General features: G+C 54.1%; 1 protein-coding gene across 2 annotated transcripts in view; it reads left to right on the top strand.

Annotated features, from left to right (window-relative positions):
• ASTN2 (astrotactin 2) overlaps positions 1-23373 on the top strand; it is a 361171-nt gene that overhangs the window by 214406 nt on the left and 123392 nt on the right. For both annotated transcript variants that reach the window (XM_049832481.1, XM_049832482.1), the window contains 3 exons: positions 15270-15394; positions 15826-15930; positions 17475-17654. In XM_049832481.1, the coding sequence (XP_049688438.1) occupies positions 15270-15394; positions 15826-15930; positions 17475-17654 (410 nt within the window). The remainder of the gene's footprint in view (positions 1-15269; positions 15395-15825; positions 15931-17474; positions 17655-23373) is intronic.

The following is a 23373-nucleotide window of genomic DNA, read 5'->3' as shown; positions in this document are numbered from 1 at the left end:
TTCCCTCTGCAAGTCGGTCCTTGGAGGATGCTGTTCCTCGCATCCCCACCTGTAAAACAGGGCTGCTGCTGCTGCTTTACAGCCTTGGGGAAGGGAAAGGGCAGGTTGGAGGTGGTGCTGAGCACCGGCCAGTGCTGCCGAGCACAGCACCGAGGAGGCCAGGGCGCCGCGGGGAGGGACGGGCACCCGCTCACCCCGAGCGCTGCCAGCCCGGCAGCCGGCTCTGCCTCCACACAGCTACGTTAATGCTGTCAGGCGCCGCGCCGGGTCGCTGAACCGACGCGAGAAATTGTCATAATATTGATGGGGAGTTTGGCAAGTTAATTTTAAATCTGTCACTCCTTCCCCTCACTGCTTCTCAGCCCTTAATAAACCGGCGCGGCGACGGCGGGGCGAGCTGACAGCTCGGCGCCGTCCCCGCTGGGGGGCTGCTTCGGGGAACATCCCCACCCTATCGCCGTACCCGGTGGCCCCCCAGCCCTGGGTGCCGCCAGGGCGCAGGATGGGTGCTCAGCCGGGTCAGCAGCATCGCGTTAGGGTGCGGGAGGCCGGGGGGGCTTCACTGGTGCCGCCCGGCTCGGAGGTCGCAGGCCAGCCCCGGCTCGGACGTCCTCCCTCCCCGGCGGCATCACAAATGTAACCTCTCTAACTAGTTAAATTAACGCTATTGATTTTTTCATATTTTTTTCCCTCTCTTTGAAACCTCCGAGCACAGAAGTTATAATTGCGCTGTTTATTATTCCTGTGCTGGTGAGCTCAGCGCCAGCCGGTACCCCAATGCCTTGTTTACCTATTACCCTTCAGGCCGGGATAACGGATGGATCTCTTTTCCAGTGGCTGCCTTCCATTTCATTCCTCTTTTTATTATTTGTTGCTGCAATTCTATTACCTGTTCACAATTCTGAAGCCTCAGACATACTACTTGGAAGCAATGATGTCTTTCCAAGCCAGGCTAATGCCTCAGGCCTTGGTCCTCAGTGGCAGGCAAGGGGGCTGTTAGCAGTTTAGCAGCTCTGTGGAGCTGTTGTGGGATGTGATGCTCCGCGCTCTGCCCCGCGCTCTGCCCCGCTCCCAGTATGTGCCATGCAGGAGCACTGCCGGCTGCCAGCCGGGGATGCTCCCTGCAGAGCAGAGATGTCCTGGTGCCCGCTTGTTGCCGTGCCACACACAATGGCGTTGCAGCCCCCAAAGGGCCCCCATCTGAGCTGTTTTTCCTCAATCCCATTTTTTCCACCTCTCAACCTAACCTTGGGGACATCCAGCCTGCTTTCTTGAGTCCATCCCGCACGCTTTCTTGAGTCCATCCAGCCCTTTTCAGAGCCACAACAGGTTGCACTTAGACATACACCATGTATTTTGAGCACATTTTCACTGGTCAGGCTAAGCATTGAGATTTTATCACCATGTATTTTGAGCACATTTTCACTGGTCAGGCTAAGCATTGAGATTTTATCAATCCAGGGTATAAATGACTAATGCAATTAGCACAGCACTCCGTCAGTTAGGTTACTATTACATCCTGCATGCATCAGCCCTGCTCCGTTTCAAAGTTAGCATCCCACCGAGAAGGAGAACAGATTGTGTGGCTTTGAGCTGGTATTTCCGACAGTCTGCAGCCGCGTGCTTTTGCTCTGGATTGGTAGCATTTTTTCTTCTTCTAGCAAAACAAAAGCAAGTCCAGCACCAGCGATATCCTAAAGACAATGCAGGGGTCCAGGGCGGAAGAGATTTTTTTTTTAAATATACTGATTGAGGTGTTAGTATTGGAGGTATTTTAAGTACCAGAGGTTTTCAGACTCGTTCTGCACCTTGTGTGGGTAGGATTTAAGGATTGGGCCAGCACATCCTTGGCGAGCGTGGGTACAGCTGTTGCAGCCGCCTCCTGCTCCTCCTGCCCTGTCACTGCTCCAGCTGCGCCCCTGAGCTGCCCCATTTCATTCCAGTCTGTGCAGGCAGCGGGATAACCTCGCCCAGAGTCGGTCTCTGCTGTGTGGCCATTGCCGCTCCCAGTGTATGCTGAGCCCTGGGGAGGAGGAGGGATGGCCAGGGTGGAGGCTGCAGCCGGAGCCCAAAACCAATTGAACATCCATGACTTGGGGCTTGGGCTCCTTCCTCAGCCCCTGCCGAGCCCCAGCAGTGCCAGGCAGTATGTGAAAACGTACCGGTACAAAAAAATAGGTGGATGTTAAAAAACGCAACTGAACTCCCCACTTCTATCATGAGGCCACAGAAAAGCCAAGCAGCTTTGACCTCGGTCCGTGCCCCGAAAACAGCCTTTTCAGCCATCCAGATTGGTGAGTTGATGTTTCAAAGGGGAGCTCAGGCCCCAGAGATGGGCAGTGAGGGGGCAGAGCTCTCACAGTGGGAGATGCGGGTACCATGGGTTTGTACCCCAAACCCGCTCTCACAGACACAGGTGCAGTCCAGAGCCAAGGAGCTATGTTGGAGATGGTACCAGCACCCACCAAAGCCGATGGAGTGTCACCCACAGGCTTTTGCTGGGCTCGGGGACCAGCCGGCGGTGGCAGAGCTTTCCTTTCCCCCGGCAGCAGAGCTGCTGCCCCCGCAGCGAGGGATGCCGGGGAGCTTCTCCCCCACCCTGCACCCCTGCTCCCCGCTTCCCCCCAGCCCTGGCAGCGCATTTGTGTCTGCTCAGATGTTTGTATTCTCTGCAGCTGATGAAAATATTCATTATCTTGTTAGCTGCTGCGGTGGAGGAAGTTCGGATTTGCATTTCCACAGCTAATCACGCAGCACAAACAGAGCCTGTCACCCAGCAGTGCTAATTGGGCAGAGCAGCGCTGCGCCCAGGCAGGGAGCCCTCCCTCCTGTCCTTCCCACCACCAGCGCTGCCGTGCCAGCGGGGACGGCAGGGGAGAAGGTGCCTGGGCCGTGCGGGCACACCGTGGAGGCGAGGAGTATGACGGGGTTTCTGGGAGCGGGAGGTGGAGGAAGGCAGTGGGCATCGGGGCTCGGGCTGTGTGTGTTAGCTGGGTTGGTCAACCAGTGAGGAGGAGGGCTGATCCCTGGGCAAGATGGGAGCAGGCAGTGGGATTCCAGTCCAGGAATGCTACTGGAACGCTCTGCATGTGTGTGTGTGTGTATGGGAAGGTCACGTCTCCTAGCCCTGGGGCTGGGAGCTTCTCGTGGGATGGGAGGTGAAGGGTCTGGGGGAATGCTTGTCCCTCGGGGAGCTGGGCAGGGACACGGGCTCCTCCTGCAAGGAGCCTGCCCTGCTGTCATCAGCCTGTGGCCCTCGGGGGACACCCACGTTCCCCCCCACAGCTGTCAGAGGGCTCAGTGAGGTCTTCAGGGTCCACCCTGTGAAAAGCTGATGGTGACACCCTTGTCTCGAGTCCCGAGCATGAGGAAAGGAGAAAGGCTTGAGAGAGGGGACATGGACCTGCACAGGATAGGAGAGGCCGGAGGTTGGTGTCAGGCACTTGCAGAATGAGAGCGGGGCTCTGTTCCCCTCCTGGGTTTGGCAGAGGTGCTATGATTTGTGTCCCATCCCCTCCTTGTTGCCGTTCCCTTCGTGGTGCCCAGTACTGCCAAGTTCTGACTTGGCTTCTCTGAGCTCCCAGGGCACCCAGGAGGTTTCTTCCTTCCCCCATGCTGTGGGGAGCAGGCCATAGGATGGACTCACTGACCTGCTAGCCTTTCCCATCTCTGACTTTTATGATACTAATTATAGCTGGTGTTATTGCATAGTTAATCTGCATTATTAAGAGATGCGGTGGAGATTGGTTTTATAATAATAATAGCTCAGATTTATAGAGTACCTTTCATCCCAGGGGGTCTTTATTGGCTTTATAGCCTTGCAGTGGTGTACAGGCTTGCAGAGAGGAATTGCTTCTCCTTCTTTCCTTATCTGACGTGGGGTGCCTGGGGCACGGGGGCTCTGCACCCACTCGGGACACATGAAAATAAGAGTTATGTTCAGCTGAAAAGAAAGAACAGAGTGAGGTGGGACGGTTTGAGGCAGTAAATTGTAGTCACCCGACTTGAAGCTGTGATAGCAGGGTTTTTCCATCATGCTGTGGGTACTTCTTTGGTGGTCACCATTAGCACAGGCCACGGGTTTGTGATGTTTGCACCACGAACACCGCTCCAGCGGCACCTCTGGGGAAAAGGCTGGCACTTGCAAGCCCATTACTGCTCTTCCTTGCTAGTGCCAGCGTTGGTCAATGGAGACTCCCCATCCAAGGACTAAATTGTCTTGACATTGACTTAGCAATGTGAATCCTTGCTCCAGGCAATGCAGTCGTGAGCAGGCACCATCATGGGGATATCTGAGCGCTCCGCAGCTATGCCAGCTGTCGAGCCATACCTGCTTCCGAGTTAGCAGCAGGGCTTGGATGCAGTCCTTGGTGCAGCAGAAAATCTTGTCTTGCTCTCTCACATCACAAGTGATCTCTCCAGAGATGGAGGATTTGCCCTTCTGCATGTTGCAGTGTAACTCGTGACTGCGTAAACCTGAAGGCAAGTGCTAGGTTTGGGCCCCATCAGTTGAACCCCCTGTCCACCAAAGGTGGTGACAAGCTATGCCGGGAGCCCTCCCATCCCCTGCCGCATCCTACTCATAGGGCACATGGGATAGCCCAGGAGATCTCCTAAATCCTCCACCATACCCGGTTCCTGGGCAGCGTGACCTGGCTTGGATGCTGGAGCCATGGCTCAGTGCAGAGGAATGCAGGAGCAGGCAGTGGGGACAGACCCAGCATCACTTGCCCTCCTGCCTATCCCCCAGCGATGCTCCTTTGCTGTGGTGCTCTTACTCTGCCCAGGTTGCAGCCGGGTGAGAAGGACTCTCCCATGGGCTGTTGACTTCAATAACCATTTTCTTGAGATGAAAGCTCGGGATGTTTGTGCCAGTTCATTTCTTCCTCAGCACAGGCCAAAGGAGCCTGGTGCAGGCAGAGCAGCCTGCGTGCCTGCGCCCCTGGCTTGCCGGGGGACGGTGCCACTTACCAGCTGTGCCCGTACCTGTGGGCAGCAGGCAAACATCTGGAAGGTGTGATGGCACTGCCACTTGTCATCAGGCAGCCGTGCAGCCCAGGTGTGATGGCCCACGAGGTGGGAGGAGGGAAGCAAAGTGGAAGGTGCTCCAAGGCACCTTGCGGAGCCCTGGAGCGGGGCTTGGCTCTCAGCATCTGCCTTTCCCCGGGAGGATGGCAAGGGGTGAGTTTGCTGCAGGTGCCCTGGCTTGCCGTGCGCATCATTTCTTGGCTTCCGTAATTAACTTTGCACACACAAATGCGACTTTGCAGATGCAGTCACAAATCCCAGCTAATTCACCATATGCTCCGGCTGCCTGACAGCACCAGGGAGCTGCCGCTTACGGATGCATCCCCAAGCGCTGCCCTGCCTGTGTGCTGCCTTCACCTTCCCTGCCTGTCCTTGGCCCCTGGGGGACACCACGCTCTGCACAGCATCTTTCTGCGGAGCGGCTGTGATGGTCCATGCTGGCAGATTTGCTGCTGGGCAGGGCTGAGGGCTGGCCAAGCGTCCTGCATGGGCACCTTGGGCGGGCACTGGGCACCACTGGGGTCACCCCGGGCTTGGTCGATCCTGGCACAGGGATGCTGGCGCAGCTGGAACCCATGCTGGCGTACAGCAGGCCTTGTGCGGAGGGGAAGCGGGAGCATTAACTGCATTGAAATGACTTTGTCGGAGTGCCAGCATATGAAATGTGTGGTGATATTGCAGCCCTGCCACTGCCTGTGGCTGTTTTTTCTCTGCTTCTAATGACTAATAGAGAGAAGACAAAACAATTTCTATTAGTTTCTCCCACGCTGCAGTGGGTTTCTTATTTTCCAAACCTCATTAGAGTTTGTAATACCATGGTGGTAGTCAAGAGCAGTCCGAATCACCCTGGGGGGAAAGAAGAACCGAAGAGATATGATGTGCAGCCCAGTATTAACACTGCTCCTGGCTCATTTCCAAGGTCCCTCCTGATTCCTTTCCAAACTCTTATGCCTTATCTTCATCTTAAAGGTTAACGATGAAGCTTAGGAGAGGAAAAAAAAATGCTTAAGATCCCAAATTGTTAAAGAGAACAGATATGTGTGCTGAGCAGAGAGCTGGGTCTGCATTTATGTTAGAAAGGCAAATATTATTTAAAAGGCGGTGCTTGCACTTTCCAGGGCCTTGCAGCTGGGGGGGTGGGTTTCCCTGGAAGAGCTGCTGGTGTGAGGGGCTGCTGGTGTGCAGAGAGGCCACTGCCTTCAGGTCACCGTGCCCAAATCCCATAGGAACTGGATGCAAGTCAGGCACCAGCCTCGCGCCAGTTCCTTGGGAAGTCCCAGCGTGTAGTCCTGGCTCCTCTGCAGCCAGTGGGAGTTTTGCATTTGTTGCCTTGTCAGAAATAATAATAATGAAAGCGCCAGGCACAGAGCTGCTTGAGCAACACTCGGGAAATGATTGCAAATAGCACCCAAACAACCCGCGCAAGAGGACCCACAGCTTTGGCTCAGCTCATCACTGAAATAATCATTCAGAGGAGGTGTCCAGCCTGGCTCTGGGTTGCTCAGGCTCAGAAAAACTGTCCCCATAGAGAAACCATCCCCGTATCACCTTGCAGTGGCCACAACCTGGTGGGCAGAAGCTCCGTGAGCTGCTCCAGGAGGTCTGTCTGTCTTCTCCATCCAAATCGTTAAAAGGCTGAAAGTTGCTGAGCTTATGGAAGCCGACGAGGTCAGACCCTTCGGTTGTCAGCGATGGGAAGCTAATGGAGGGAGACACATTGAAGAGCGGATACATGGAGCAAGACACGGACCCTCCTGGCAGACACTAAGCAGTGCCAGCCCTTTGCAAACGGGTAGATTTCTTATCAGCTGCATCAGCTATTTGGCATTTCCCAGACCTTCCAGTCAAGGAGGGATGGCACACGGCTCAGATATGTCCTCCTGGCCCTGCCACCAGGTTGCAGGCTTAGGATAAGGCTGTTAAGGCCAAAACCCAGCCAGATGTGGGCAGTGGTGGAGCCACTGCCTATCTAGCTGGTGAGATCAGCCTGCAGAGCCACGCAGGGAGAAAGGCTTTGGCTACTTGCTCGTTTGCTTTGCCCCTGCAGAAGGAGAGGAGCAGAGGGGTGTGTGTGGGAGGGCTTGTTCTGGGTGATGATGCACCTGTGACACGATGCACCTAAGTGATGTGATGCACTTAGGTGACATGACTCGAGCAGGACAGTAGGAAGGAGATAGCAACTTAAAGATGCAAAGTATTGGGTCAGACATATGCTGGGTTGTATTTCATCAGCTTCCTTGCTGCTTTTCCAAGCAAGCAGCCCAGCAAATGAGGAGATCTCCAGCAGTAAATGCAAAGAGCTTGGAGCCTGCTCCGTCAGAGGGAAGAGACTGTCAGTGGACTATTTTGGGTTCTGGTCCTGATGCAGCTAAGAGATCTTCCCCAGGTTTGAATGTTAATGATGGCAGCCTCTGCACCAAGTCACGTCTCCCAGCTCATATGCACTGGCCTCCCTCGGGTTTCACTCTCTGCAAGTGTGGGCTTCCAGGAGCAACTTGTGCTAGAGTTACAGGCAAACAAGAGACAGGTTGCCACTCTTTTCTCTTTCTCCAGCCACAGGCATGTCCGCTTTTTTGTCTTCACTCTTTCACTCAAACATGGGGTTTTTTGAGTTTTCTTAAAACTTCTTGCAGAAAATCACATTTAAGCTTAGCTTAAGCATGGGAAATTTCAATCCCAAAGGGAATAATCCATATATTTGCAAAGTTCTGTTTGGGGCTGAAAACTAGAGCTTCGCATGGGATTCCTCTTGCAGCCCTGACTCTGTAATTAAGGCATAAATCCAGCTCTGCGTGCCTGCGCTCTGCCTGCTGCACAGGCGCCAGGCGTTGCTGTGGGAACCGTAACTTTCCAAATTTGTTTTTACTCGGCACTCCGTTTCAGCCTGTTCCCAACAGGCACTCCGGAGGAAGAAAGATCCACAGCCTACCGCAGGATTTTACCCACAGGAGACATGCTTTACTGGAACAAATAAATAGCTGTATAATGGGGAGCGGGATAGGAAGGACAATAAAGGGTGATAAATGGGCACTGAAGATGTCACCAGGACCCGGCATAGTGAGAGCCAGCAGCTGGGAGAGGCCAGGGAGCCTCTTGGGGTCCCTCCACATGGCCACAGGCACTCCACCTGAGCTGTGTTGCTTTTGCTGGCCAGAGCCACGTGCTGGTGGTGGACCTCCTCCAGCAGCACGTCCCCCCGCCAGCTGCCTGCTCTGGGGCTCACTGGGTACAGGAGGGAGATGTCTGCTCCTATCCCTCATGGCTTCTTCCTCTCCCCATCTCAAAGCAGATTCCTGTGTGTTTCCTTTAGAAATGGCTGCAGGAGAGGATGCACTTTTTCTCTGTGATGGTGAATACCATGTTCACTATCAGTGCCATTGTGGTGGGCACCACTGGCTGAGTTTCCCTGGGTGCTTGGTGGCATTGCCAGGGCTGTGTGGACCAGAGGAGGACTTTAGTGTTTGGGGGGGAGGGGGGAAGGGGGGTGTTTGGAGATGATCAGGTAGGAAAATCAGGTTGGAGTGGTCCAGTGTTTGCAAAGCATGATGCTGATGGACACAGGCACGCAACTCCCAGAGTGCCGGGGGCGGGGGGGGTCCTGCTGCTGACTTGGGCTCCGACATGAGCAGTGTGGAGAGTCGAGTTACTGGTTCAACAGCTGAAGTAGAACACCAGCATCTGCATGCTTTGGATTACCGTGAAATGAGTTTGATGTTCTGGTGTGCTAATGGAGAGTAGAAAACCGGTCGCAGTCTGCGTTGAGACTTGCCTATAGCTATCAGGGAGGCGCAGGACCCTCCCAGGAGGGACAGAGGTAGTGGAAGCGTGGTGGTAGCAACTATTCGTTTTCCTCCATCTATTCTGTACTTAAAAGAAACAAGAACCTAAAAAATCTCTGCTCAGATTCTGCAACAGGTTCAAGCAGAGTTGACAAATACCTTTGGGTCAACTGAATTCCTGTTTCACGGTGAATAAACTATTCACTGGGAAGGAATCCCCTTCCCTGCCTCTGCTGGCTCCGGGCAGCAGCGCTGCTCCCACCGCCTGCGTCCTTCTGTCCGGCTGTCACTGCCGTCCCAGGTCTTAAAGTCCCATGTCCAGATGTCATTTGCTGGCTGTCACCATCATTGTGCCACAGCTGGGGTCCCTGCACGGCACTACGCCCCGGTGGCACAGGCACTAGCGGGGTTTGCAGCTCCTGCTCCCATCCACAGACCCTGGCGATAGCCATCACCCTTTGCCCGGTCCCACGGCTCTCGCTGTCCCCTCCCACGCTTTGGTGTCCCCAAATAGAGCACGAGGAGGGAAGAGGAGCCCCGGTGACGCCACCCGCAGCAGTGCCGGCGTGGCGCCGCGATTAGTATTCCAGTGCAGGGATCAAAGAGCCACCGAGACGGAGCCCACGGCGTTTCGCCGGCGTTGGCTGAGCCCTTTTCAACACCTCCCCATTACAGAGCAGGTGACTTCACCACCACACAGCCCCAGCCCTGCGGGAGAAGTGGAGCGGGGAGCGCGGGAAGGGGGGGTCCCAGTCGCTCCCAGCCCCACAGAGGGTTTTGGGGCTCGGTCCGAGGGTGCGTGGAGGGGATGGTGCTGAGCACCGTGCACACAGGCACGTTGCGCCAGCCCCGAGGAGCACCGTGCGTGCCCGCAGGAACTGCTGCCCCAGCGCTGGCATGATTTACCTCCCAGAAACACCTCAATTTAAATGCTAATTCTCCCTGAACCGAGGGGGGAAGGCAGCTATTGAATATTGTCAGGCTGTTTATTGCTGGCACTGAAGTGGGGCACATTGGGGATGCGGCAGGGAGGGACTGGCAGCGGGGGGGACAGGTCTCATCTGCAGCATCAGGGCCAATGGAGGGATGGGGGTGATGGCTGCGGCCGCACCAGAGGGATTTGGGGGGCACGGGCAGCTCCGGGTTGGTCCTCTCCTCTCTTCCTGCAGCCCAGTCCGGCCGCACATTGTTGCAAACCGTGGTTAGGGCTGAAAGTTGGGGAGCTGGAGGGGGCTCCAGGGCCTGGCAAAACCTGACCGGTCTCTCCTCTTTATCCTGCCTCATTATACATGAGTAGGGCCTCGCTAAAATTAATGACCAGTAAATTTGGAGTAAGTAACGGCTACTTCAGAGGGTTTTCATTAAGCCTTTATAATTCACCGGTGCCTGAGGTCATGGAGACACGTGGGGGGAGATTTACAGTGTGCTTACCTTCTCCAAAGTGGCTGTGGAAACAGGACACCCTCTTTTCTGTCTCCCAGTGACTCTAGATCAATTTTTTTTTGGTGACAACAAGCTAAAAAGAAGCTATTTCTGAATGTCCACATGCCAGATGCAGGCTGGGCTCTTGTGAGCTTGCAGACACCGCAGCAGGAAAGCTCCTCCAAAGAAAAGTTGGGTCAAAAGCTGGCACTAAATAACCTCAAATCCATCTTGTTCTCCCCCAAGCCATTGCAGGACAGAAAGAAGTAAGATTAATAAATTATTCTTGCCAGAGAAGGCGTCCTTTCAGACTTGCATAGCAGAAAGCGCAGTCCTCTCATAGTCACTTTGCTGAACATAAGCACGCTGGATGATAATGTGATTAACATTTGTAGCTGTGCCGGCTCAGATAAGGGTAATTAAATCTCACGCTTCAGGGCATCAGCTAATCACTTGTGGGGTCATTTTATTATTTTATTTTTTTTACCCCTTCATGAATATATTTGCCCGGTTGCTGCGAAGCAGGGTGTGCGTCCGCTGCCAGTGGTGGATGGAGACAGGATGCCCCAAGCCAGTTGATGCTTGGATTTGCAGTGGGAGTTGTCCAGTAGCAAGGAGGGTCTCTGAAAGGGTCAGTGGGCAGCATCCAGCCTCAAGGCTGTGTCCTTAGGGAGCGAAGTGCAAAGGAGGGAAGCCACAGCCCGCTGAGCCAAGGAGGAGAAGCTGCTCCTTCACTCAACGGTGTTGCTAACAGAAAAATGAAATGAATGTGAGTCACCAGCTGATCTTTCACTACTGTGGGCCAAAATCCCACTGTGAGCTTGGCCCTAGCTTTCAGTACCTTGACAAGGGGACGAGGTGCCCCAGAGCTCAGCAGAATCATGGCATGGACCAGGACCCAGCGGCTGTGGCCCCATCCAGGCGGACCACAGCACTCCAGCTCCTCCCCAGTGCCTGCATTGGGCTCTCCTGCTCCCCTAAAGCCCCCCATTTGCTCAGGGATGCTTTGGGATGCTGGTCCTTTTGGATGCTTCCCATCAGCTTCGTGAGATGATACCAGCACTGCAGAGCACAGCAATGCAGCCCTACGCTGCACTGTGCCATGGATATATTGCTTGACCTTGGGTGTATTATTTAAGGTCAGATTCCCTGAAAACACCTCTAGTTTGTGTGCCAAGTTTCAGAAGGACAGGAGGACACTGGCACAGCGGGCTCTCACTGCCTGAGCCCTCCTCCTGGTACCTGAGCAGCCACTAATTGCCTTTACCCCATCAGCACCCCGAGACGGAGGGAGCTTCTGTCACCGGAGGCAATGGGTACATTTTATGACTTGGCCAAGGTTGCACAAAGTGTCCATCGAAGCCAGGATTTTCAACTCGGTTCAATCCAGTCGACTGCCTTCCTCCTCAGCCCGCCCTGCCAGTACGAGAGCTCAGTAAAGCCTTTGGCCATTTGACCTTTCCCAGCATCAAGACTTGTTTGTCTGGAAGTCAGCTCCCTCTGAAGGCAGGGACCTACTCTGGGTCAAATGCTAGTGGGGACTGGGGCTGCAAGGGAGAAGCACCATTTCCTTGTGTAATGACTCAGTATCTGCAAAATGCCCCAAGAGATGTGCAGCTCCCTTCCAGGAGAGCGCTGCAAGTCGACGAGTGGATTCAGTGTGCATCGTGCTGGAGAGCGCGGCGTGCTCGCTGCTCCTGCAAGTATTGGGCATCTGCTCCGTGAGCATCGGGGAGATGCTGGGGGGCGGAACGAGAGACATGTTGTGGGGCTAGCAGGTGCTGGGAGCAGGCAGTGCTCTCTCCTGATCCCTTCGGAATAAACCTGGCTCCACGGCTGGTAGGAACCGCAAGGTCACGAAAGCGCTGCTGTGCCTCTAGCAAACAGCATGGCCCCCCAGGTGGGAACCCGTGCGGAGGTGCCAGTGGCTCGGCCGTTCCCCAGATGGAGGCACACGTGGCTGCACACGCACAGGGATGCTGTCACATCTCTCCCCTCGTCTGTGTCCCTGCCCCTCGCACAGAGCCCGATGGCTTTGATCAGAGCTTCCAGAGAGCACAAAAGCCTGGCAAAAACTCTTTTTTTGTGCCTCTACGGTGAGCAGGGCTGCGAGCGGCAGGGTTATTAATAAGGCGCAGTGGAAGAGGAGCTGCAGCCCTCTGCCGGCTATGGCTCCGCAGCACACCGCCCGCCGTGCCAGCCGGGCACGCTGCTGGCAGCAGCCACCTGCCACAAGCCAGGTTTGGGTGTCCCCATCATCTGCCCTCCCGGTTTGCCCTCCTGTGCCCGCAGACGTAGCGGGGGCTCGGCGTGGTGCCGGCTGGCAGGGCTCGGCAAGGGGGTTGTGTCGCGCCTGGACCCCGTGCCCAGTGGGTGCTTCCCCTTGCGTGGCTTTGGCTCATCCCTGCTTTAGGGTGGCAGGGAGCGGGGGGGTGGAGGTGGGGAGGGAGGGAGGAGGTGCAGGAAGAGTTTGGTAGCAAAAATCCATCATCAAACTGCTCCTGAAGTCCTGCCTTGTACCGCTGCTGCCTCCCATTACGGGGGCACGTTGTGGACACGTGCCGGTGTGTACGTCCACGCCTTGATTCGCGCTTGCCCCTTGTTTTTCCTCAACCTTTCGACTGCGGAGCAGTTAAAGCAAACGGCGTTACAGCAAGCAGCACCGCAGAGCATGGCTTTTCAGTAAATACCTTTTCATAGAGGCGTCAGCTCTGAGCAGCAACTACTGCATGCACGTTCCCCTTGCACTGCTGTGCATCTCCTCCAGCTTCTCCCTCCTTAGCTGCCCATGCATGGACCACCAGCCCCCAGGGGCTGTCCTGCCACCCACGTGAGCCGAGCTCATGCCCAGGGACAGCCAGTCTGTGGGCTCACGGCACAGGCAGGTGTTGGTGAGATGGTCTCGGTGGGTTTGCATGGGGAGAAAAGGGGATGCTGCTTCTTTGCGTCTTCTCAGCCCCCTGCTCTGGTGCAGAGCACCAGGTTAACACAATCTTCTGGTGTCTGCCAAGCCACGTGTTTCTGTCTCCTGGGTCTGAGCTTTTCTGGCACCGCTATGTCTGTCCCCTCGTGCAAGGCGGTGGGTGCCACCAGCCAGTGTCATTGTCCTCCTGGGCATCCCCTCTTGGCCCTCTCGGAGGTGGGATGCGGGGCTGGGCAGGTCGCTGGTGTGACCCACTTGTCCCTTGCACTCACCGCAGGGTGCGGGGCTGACCCATCAGGGAGGGGATGGTCCCTGTGCTCCGGGGTGGCAGGCAGGATCAGCACAGCCGTATCCCACTTTCCCGGTGCGGCATTGCGCTTCTCCAGGGCTTTGGGGTTTGGTAGCGCTCGCTGATGCTTTTCTCCCTTTTCTGCTGAGGCAGAGCAGCAGACACCGACACGCTCCTTCCCATGTTCCCTACCAACTTGACTCATTTTGCAGCCCCTGCTTACCACCACCCACACAGCTCCTGGCTCCAGCAGTAATTGCAGTTCCCCATTTGCATCGCAAAGACCGCAAAGGGCTCAGAACAGCAAAGCACTGCTCTGCCACGGGGATCCCGTGCCCAGCGTGATCAATAGGAGATTTGTGAGCACATGTGTGAGCGAGAGGCTTTTCCCCTCAGACAAATAAATCACTTTTTCGCCAGCAGTGCCTAAAGTGAAGCTCCTGAGACGCAATCGGGTGCCGGCAGCTTTGAGAAAGGGGTGCAGCGTGAAGGCAGGCTGCTGCCTGGTGGCAGGGCTGCCTGCGCAGCCATGCTTGGCCCCACTCATGCGTCCCCTCCTGCAGCTGCTTGTCCTGCTGCTCCTAAGCCACCTTGGGATCGGGAGCATCCCCAGGCTGGCTGCATGGGTCTATGGCTTCCTGCTCGCCACCAGTACAGGTTGCACTGGCCGTATCCTGGCCCTGGACCAGCAGGAGGGCCCAGGGAAGTGCTCCACCAGCCTGGCATCTTCACCGCAGAGGGACCCTTGGAGGTGGCCAAGGTGTCCCTGCTTGCTAGATGATCATGGGGTGATGGAACATCCCCCCCAGGAATGGGCTGTGAGGGTAAAACACAGGAGTAAAAGAGGTGAAAGAGGAGTGAAACCAGCAGCTGTTTAAAGGAAAATCTGTTCAGAAAAATGCAGCTGGGGCAGGCGGTGCCAGCCTGAGCCTCCCCCCAGCTTGTGGGGCTGACCTGATTTTGCGGGAACGTCCCTTTATTTTTGCTCCGCTGCCCTTTTGTCTCTGCATCGCAAGGATGCAGAGCCTCCTGGCCTATATTTTGGCTGTAAGATCAATATTTAAAATCCCCCCTCCTGTTACCTTTGCGCAGGCGCGAGGCGTTTTGCTTGCTGGGGGAGGCTTGTCTCCCAGAGACCTGTCTGTTCACCATTTCAAATAATTTCGCTGCTATCGTTGTTCTAGAAACAATTCATTAGGGGCCTATTATACGATGTTATACCTGCCAAGGTTAGAAAAGATCCTGCATGTGTGGTAAAATTGCACTGTGAGCTGCACGCGCCGGGTTTTTTTTTGGTGTCTGTCTATGAATGTACTTTTCCCGCCTTTCAGAGAGTAAGTCATCTGGGGGCAAAGCTGTGGGGGTGATGATGCTGCCTGGGGTGGGGACCCCCAGCAGGGCTTGGTCTGGTGCTTGGCCATGGTCCCGCACTGGGAAGATGCTGCAGGTGGTAGAAGGGCGCAGTTTTGGGGTGTAGCAGCTGTTCCTCTATCTCCTCGCCGCTGTCAGTTCCCTCTCCAGTGGCACACTTGGAAAATCTGGGCCAAAACCAGTGGCTGCATCCCCAGGCTGAAAACAGTCCCACATTGCCAGAGAGCTAACGGAGCCGCGATGCCCGGGGAGCTCGTTAAGCATCACCTCAGAAGGCTGCACAGCCAGGGGTAGCTGGTGGTGGGGGCTGCAAACCCCATCCCGTTAGGTCTCCTGCTCGGAGGAGATGTCCCTCACCCTCCTGAGCCATCCGTCCCCGTGCCGCTGGGGCGGCTCAGCCCCCCTGCCCGGCCGTGGCCTGCATCGTTGCTTTGCAGTTGTCTTCTTCTCTCTGCAGGGAGAATAACTTCATCAAGGACTTCCCCCAGCTGGCCGACGGCCTCATGGTGATCCCTTTGCCCGTGGAGGAGCAGTGCCGTGGTGTTCTCTCGGAGCCCCTTCCTGACCTCCAGCTTCTCACCGGTACGAGCTGCCCCCAGGCTTAGCCCCTGCTGGGGTGAGCACAGGAGCAAGAACCCCTTCTCCCACCCTGGATCCCAGCATGGTCCTTGAGGGCCATCAGCACCGCTGGCATCTCGGGGTCCTTTGTGGCATCCCTCCTGTGTACCTGGGGCAGAAATAGCCTATGGGCCGTGCAAGTCCACCCCGGCACAGCAAGGCAGCATCTCCACCCCTGCGATCTCCAGGCAGCCTCAGCCATCGCAGTGCTGGTCCTGCCAGCAGCCCGGGGACCCCATGGCATGACCACCGGAGGAGGTTACCATCCCTGCTACCATCCCGTTTCTCACCCCTGCGGCATGTAGCAAAGCAATTGCTTGGTGTGAGCATTAAGCATTTTCCTGAAGCATGGCCGCCGGTTTGGCAGGGGCTGAGCATCGGCTTTTCCTTTGCAGGGGACATCAAGTACGACGAGGCGATGGGCTACCCCATGGTGCAGCACTGGCGGGTCAGGAGCAACCTCTACAGGGTGAAGCTCAGCTCCATCACCCTCTCTGCAGGTGAGGACTTCTAGCGGCAGGGAGATGTGTGTCTATGTGGGTGGTGGTTTTCTGCCCCAAGGCACAGTCATGCCAAGCATCTCACCAGCATTTCCCACCTCCAGGCTCTGCTCAGGCAGTAACTCGCGCTCCCAGTGCTGCTGCAGAGGCAGACAGAGAGATTTTGTTCCTTTTTACAGGGGGGGAAACTGAGGCAGGGAGTTTGTGCGGCTCAGTCGCACAAACCAAGAGCTGGAGTCAGAGCCAGGATCAGCTAATAAGCAACACTGCGGGGAGGATTCATGTGAGGGTGGCTGTGTATATGTGTATGTATGAAAAACAGTAAGTTCTTGAAAAAATGTGGTTTCAAAAGGACCCAAAGCATTTGTAAATGCGGGTCATATAAAGCAGGGAGTCGCAGATGAAGAAGGGGTGGGCGGGAGGATCCTGCAAACGTCAAAACATTTCACTTCCACGTTTTTATAGCTACACATTTTGTTTCAGAAATGCTGAAACATTTTGTTGCGACCTGAAATGTTTTGCCTTTTCATTTCAAAACAGCTTTTTTTTATTTAAAAATCAACCTGTTTTTAAATGGAGAAAGGAAAAAAAAAAAAATTTATTGCAGACAGGCTGCACAGCCCCAGAACGAAATAACCTGCTTGGAGCTGAACAAAATATTTGGGTTCAGCTCAGAATGAGTTCTTCTAGCTTTTTTATTAAACCAACCTTCTCTTTCAATAAACCAACCAACCAGCCAGATAACCTCATTTTGGTGAGAGTTGTGACGTATTTTCTTGCAGTATTTTTTCAGTTCCACCACTGAACCAAAGCGATATCAGCCAGCTCTAAATGATGCCAAGGTGCTGTGTAGTCACCGATGCCTCCACAATATTTCATCTCCATAGAGCAGTGAGGGTCCATGTCCTTGTCCCATGCCAGCAGTCCCCGTTGTCTGCACGGGTGCTGCAGGGCGTTGCTCAAGAGATGCCCTGACCCTTGTGCACCCACGGACCTGCCATCAACCCAGCCCCGTGTGTCCCTCTGGGCCATCTCCAGCTTTCCTAAAAACAGTTACCAGTTGTGCAGGCTATTTACACTGGGCATGGTCTGCAGCGCAATCTGTAATAAATTCATCCTTACACCAGGACAATATCTTTGGTTAGGGTTACTGCAAAGCAAAGGCCAAGCACATCCTCTGGGGAGAGCGTTGATGATGTGCCAGCAGCCTGAAACATGGGCTGGAGCTGGCAGGAGGGTATTTGTGTTTGTGTGTGTGTGTGCGTGTGCACACGCGTTCACATACATATCCCTGTAAAATGATTTGAGAAATCTTGTAGGGAGAGGAATCACAGGATGCGAGAGCCACAGCCCAGGGTAAACAGCAGGTTGTGGATTCCAAAGGATCATGTAGACCATGGAGGCAAGAGAGGAGGAACTGCGCTTTGCACCCATGTGGGGACTTGTATGTCTTGAGCAGAGGATCTTCTGGGCGTCCTTCCCCCCGGGCTGTGGCTGGCAGCCCTGCCTGGCCGACCTGCCGATCCCCTGCCTCCCTCCCACAGGCTTTGCGAACATCCTGAAGATCCTGAATAAGGACAGCAGCCGGGAGGAGCTGCTCTCCTTCATCCAGCAGTTTGGCTCTCACTACATCGCGGAGGCACTGTATGGCTCCGAGTTCAGCTGCACCATCCACTTCCCCAGCAAGAAGGTCCAGCAGCAGCTCTGGCTCCAGTACCAGAAAGGTGAGGAGGGCGGCGGGAATGGGCAGGGACACAAATGCCGGTTATCGTTCATGCTGTTTTCCATCCGTCAGCCTCTCTCCCCTGTGCATACACTGTCATTGTGCCGGTTAGTGGGCACAGACACGAGACTGGTCCCAAACTGAGTACCCAGCAGCAGGAGACAGTGGCACGCGTCTGTGGGCAGCATCCCTGAGCCAGGTGAACCCATCCTTCCTGCTCCTGCCCTTTGGCAGCCGCACTCCGGCTCCATCCTTCCTCGGGGTGACCTGCTTCACCACCTGCCCCCAGTCCCACCACAGTGGCCCCCACACACCGGGGGTGCTTGGGGTCGGGTGATGGAGATGTGACATAATTGAGCTGTCTCAGAATGGCTTCGTTTTATTGCTTGTGACAATGACGGTCTTTAAGGAAGTGTATTAAATCAATAGCAGACTCATTGTGCTACACCATAAATAACGAGACACATCATTAAACAGGGCAATAAACTTCAGGACTTTGAAGTAATACAATTAGGTTATGTTTATAAAAACTCCCTTATCGCTGTAGCCTTCCATTTGCCAATTCATCTCTCTCCTCCAGGGAGCTGGGGATATTCCCTGGGTCTGATATTTTTCTGTTGAAAAAAATCTATGGTGTTTCATAGGACCCGTAGTAGGGCTGATGGTAATGGATGTCATCAAGCCGCTTGCATCCTGCCCCGTGGGCACTGCTGAGAGTGGCCTTGTTTCGTGGAAGCCAGCGGATGGAGGTGTGCTCCCGCCCGCCACCTCCATTGCTTTCTGCTCGTTTTTTTTTTCCTCTGTCTTCCCAGCGCAGCTCATCTTGTAAGTGTATTTATAACACCCTGTACTCGTTTGTTTGAGTTTTAAATAGTGACAAATGCAGTTTGCCATAGCAATGCCCCTGTTTAGCAGGAGAAAGCATCGTGGAGGTGTGTTGTTTACATACTCGCGATCTTATTAATCATTTGAGCACAGTCCCTGCAATCTCCGGGCAAACGTGTCAGTGGGGAGCAGACCTGGAGTGGCTCCATTGTCCCAGCACCGTCACCACAGATGCAGGGTTTCTCCAGAGATGCCGGGTGGGAACGAGAGGCGGCTGCTGCAGTCTGAGCCCGGCATGAGCATCGCCGCTGTTTCACAGTGCCAGGGCCAGAGGGGAGACGAACAGTGGCAACACTTGGTCTGGTAGTGAAATGTCTCCCATTTCTGAGCCCCCACCTTTCTCCCCAGCCAGGGGCAGAGGTAGTTTCCAGGGCTCAACTGCAAAGCCCCACGGTGGCACAGGGCCTGAAGGCGAGCAGTGCCTCACTGACAGAATAATTTCCTTTTTAGTCCATGGTATGCAGCCGGCCGAGGCAGGCTCCCTCGCTCCCCACCCGCGTCTCGCCTGCGCCCCGGGAGCCGTGCCTGCCCCGTGTCGCTTGCAGGGCTGCTGAAGGCATCCGGAGCATCCTTCCCCACCACCTGGGAAGCACCAAGGCACTGGTGGGACTCCAGGCATCCCTGAGGATTTTGCATGTCATGCCTGGACATAAGCATTTAATTTCTGACTGTGCAGCATTTGGGCACCAGGTGCTGGCTCCAACCTTGTTCTTTGTGCGTGGCTCCGTCTGTGGCTTCAGTAGCTGGTGGGGTTGGTGAGGTTGAACTTCGTGTCTGTCGGTACTGCAGAGGGGACCAGCGTTGTACTTAGCTCTTTGATGGCCAGAAAATGCTCTTGGAAGGACATCAAGGATGTGCAGGGCTTTTGCCAGTACTGGGGGAGATGGGCTCTGTGGACAGAAAGGTGTCACAGGAAACCCAGGGCTCTCTCCTGGAGAAACCCCCAGTTAGCTAAGAGAAAGAGCTTGCTGTTTATGGAAGATGGATTTTACTCCCAGCTTCTCCACTGATTTACCCTCATTTTGCCAGTGACATAAGGAGGATCTGTATAAACAGCTCCAGCTAGACAGTTCTGGATGCCTTCTCTGCTCAGAAACAGCTCTGGCCCGCCGGGCTCCCTGCTGCTAGCCAGCCCGTTTCCGAACTGCTCAGAGAGCGCACATATGCATCATCTCTAATAAATACAAAAGTAAGGCCAGAATAACTGTAATTTGTTAGCGAACAAAGCAGGTCAGAAGAGGAGGGGGAGAGGAGAGTCTCAAGCTAATTGGAACAGCACCAAATATGATAAAAATGCACATTGCGGCATGTTTGCAGCATCGCACAAAATTATTTTAATATTTTAATCAACTTCATAAATCAATCGGCAGGCCTCAGGAGGAGGCCTCCACCAATAAAGCGCACAATCTGCGCGTCGAGCCCTAATTGAAAACATGGTCTCGAAGAGAAGACCGTGCTGCTGGCAGCCGGACTCCTTGTAAAAGCGCCGGGCCAGGCGCTGGCTCTCTGCCGAGGCTGGAGCAGCCCGAATGCCGCGCTCGCAGCCGGCACAGGAGCCTGTGACGTGGGTCAGTGTCTGCAGAGCTTTTCCTCCAGCCAAACAGAGGAGAAAGTGATGGCGCTTTCACCAGGTCCAGAAGAAAGTTGGTGCCTTCTCACTGCCTGGACCCAGCAGCCTGCCGGGATGGACGGGCTGCAGGCACTGCTGGCGTTTGCAGGCTGCTTTGCCTGTAGAAATGCAATATGTTGCCCTTCCTCCTGCAGGTGGAAAAGGTGTGTACTGGGGGGAGGCGAGGGAGCCTCCCACCCTTGTTCCTAAGGATTTGAAGGAGTGAATCCTGCAAACAAGTGGCAGAGAGGCACGGAGGCACAGCTGCCTGCCCACACGGCTGCGGCACACCGAGCACCGCACTTCTTCCAGGGCAGATGTGGAAACATCCCCCAGGCTCCCTCCCAGGAACTGCGTTAGCCCGTGAGCAAAGCAAACACCAGTTTTATTTCACGCAGAGTGATTAAAAGCCCATTTTTTGGGCTGCTTGCTCTGGGTCTGTGCAGCCAAGCAATGCTTTAACTCATCAGAATGGCCTCCAAGCAGGGACCTTGAGATTGATCTGGCCATTGATCTGTGCCACAGGAGCCCACATCGGTTTTCTCCCCCATCGAAGCCAGCATTTAATGCTGACAGCACCTCATTAAGTTCGTACCAATTGTGTGAGCATCTTCATTTGGCAGCTGAGGCGAACGCAACACCCCTGGCCACCTCCTGTTGTGTGTGAGAATGTGCTGGTCTGGCCGGGATGGATGAACTGGTTTCATCGCAGCCCCTGTGGTGCTGCGCTTTGGATTTGTGGCTAAACCAGTGTCGATAACACCCCAGCGTGTTGGCTGCTGCTGAGCAGTGCTTGCACAGCATCCAGGCTTCCTCTCTTTCCCACTGTGTCCCCACAGCAAGTAGGCTGGGGTGGGCAAGGTGTTGGGAGGGGACATGGCCAGGACTGCTGACCCACATTAGGCTATTCCACACCATATAATGCCATGCTCAGCAATAAAACTGGAGTTAGAGGCTGGGAGTCAACCCACCACAAAGACACAAAATGTACAGGAGGAAAGAGAGCGATCCCTCCATCCAGCAAACCCACCTGCCAGGGACCGCTTCATTCGCTGATAAAGGTTTATCAGAGACCTGGTTGCTCTGTGGCCCCTTGGTCTGGCTGGACAAGGAGGAGGAGGAGGAGAGCTTGGTAGGGAAAGGGAAGAGCTGCTCTGATAGCAAAATCCGACAGCCCCAGTGGGATTTCCCCAAGAACTGTTCTAGCTTGCTCATTCCCACTGCAATACACAAAATGCAGAACAAATGTCTGTAAGTGCTCCAGCACTTATAGAAAATGGAGCCGTTACCAGCAGTAATGCAGAGGGTCTCATCTTGTCAAGCATTTGAGTGACAACTCTTTTCCTTCACACAGTGCAGACTAGCTGAGCCTCAGCGTGGGAGACTTCTGTTCTCCAGCTGGGAAAAGTTGGAAAAAGAAATATCGTGTCGGTGGTGTGCTGCCGCAGAGGAGCACGCAGGCTTGCAGGAGCTCCTCTCCCTTGCCACCGAGGACCTGGGAGATGCGCAGCTGGGGGAGCGGGAAGGGTGCTGATGTACAAGGGTGGAGGAGATTCAGGGGGTTTCACAACCCAATTGTTAGGTTGCAGTAGTGCTTTATGTCTGCAGTGAGTAAAATGTTTGTTTTTCTTGCATTTCCTATGATGTCTAGATAAGAGTTTCCTTGGCTGAGGTTACCTGGCCATGTTGGGCACTCAGCAAGCTGAACTTTGAAAGTGGCTGCTACAGATGTGAAAGATGTTTCCTCTCAGTAACAGATCATTTCTTAAAATAGTCCATGGAGGGGCTGTGCCCTGACATGTCCTATCACACTCCCCTAAGGCTTTCTGCCCACCAGCCTCCCCAATACTTGCTTCTTTTCTCTTGGACCACACATTGTTGGTTGCATTTACCTTTAAAAGGTTACAGATTTCATGCTTTCTTGTAAACTCAGCAGTTTAGACAAAAGATCTTCATAAAATACAAGCTATATTAAGCACACAGCCTCGAGCTCTGCTAAAATAGCAGTCCATATTCTTCTGAGCAGGGTCTGTGGATCCCTTCTGTCCTCTCAAGGTCTCATTCATCTCCCTTCAGGTCTCATACTGCCGTAACACAAGTAAGATTGAACTAGTCCACGGGAACCTTTAGTTTTTCTTTCCTAGACACCATCAGGTGCATTAAGAAAGATGTAAGGCAAGCTTTGCATCTATTAAAGGAGATAATGGCTTTCCCTTATACCTGCTTGGTCAGAAGTAAAGCATACAGAATTTCCCTGTCCTTGAGATCTGTTCCTATAAACCACCGCTCTATTACCTTTGTAACAGTCTTACTTGCTTGCAGTTTATGTCATTATATTTCTTTCAAAACCTCAGATTTTGACATTTTGTTTGGAGGAGGAAAAAACAATCTAGCTCGTTGCCATGAAATTTCGTTTAGACTAAAATATGTGGTGTGACTCAGTCTGCTAAATGACCTTATGCACTGCTCATTGCAAACCAAAATTGCCAGGCAAGTAGAGTAATTAGTTGTGCAAAATGAAATAACTTTAAATCCTCGCATTGAGTAATGACCCAGAAAAATCACTTAAGCTATACAATAGAAAAGACTCGAAGCATCTGGCTTTATTTTTATTTTTGTAGCTCTGCCCCCTTTGATTAAGAAACAGACTCTCCCCCTCATCCCTTTAGAAACCCTGGCTGTCGGTTGCTGCCCAGAACAAATGTTCACGGCTTAGTTGCCGCTACCCTAAGACATCATAACTTCTCATAAAACGGCAGGGTAAGTCTAACAGCACCGGCACGGCAGTTGTTCTGCAAGGATCGTATACGTTTGATAAACCAGCAACTCATATCTGTTTAAAGAGCTGCTTCATATCATCTGAGATGAGCCCAAGTGATAAAAACCTTCACCCTGATCAGCAAACCCAGCTGGGTAGAAGGACCAGGGGAGGACCTGCACATGCTGCTGATGTACCGATGCCCTTGAATGCTGTGGCAAATTGCTTAGCTCTCCTTTGGCTCCACCTAAATACACTGTTTCTAACACCATTTTTTACAGCATTTATCAAAATTATCCAGAATAATAGGTGAACCCTCACAGCAGCCCTCCTACCGGTCCCAGCAAATACATCACCTCTACAGCAGGGCAGAGCTGAGCCAGAAAACCCCTCAATAATCCAGGGACATGGGTGATGAAGCCTTCAGCCAGGCTTCCACGTCCCGTTACTGAGAGCTCGGTGCCAGTG

The sequence above is a fragment of the Accipiter gentilis genome, chromosome 29 (assembly GCF_929443795.1).
Source record: "Accipiter gentilis chromosome 29, bAccGen1.1, whole genome shotgun sequence".
Classification (NCBI taxonomy): Eukaryota; Metazoa; Chordata; class Aves; order Accipitriformes; family Accipitridae; genus Astur; species Astur gentilis.
This window is presented reverse-complemented; position numbering and strand designations above follow the sequence as displayed.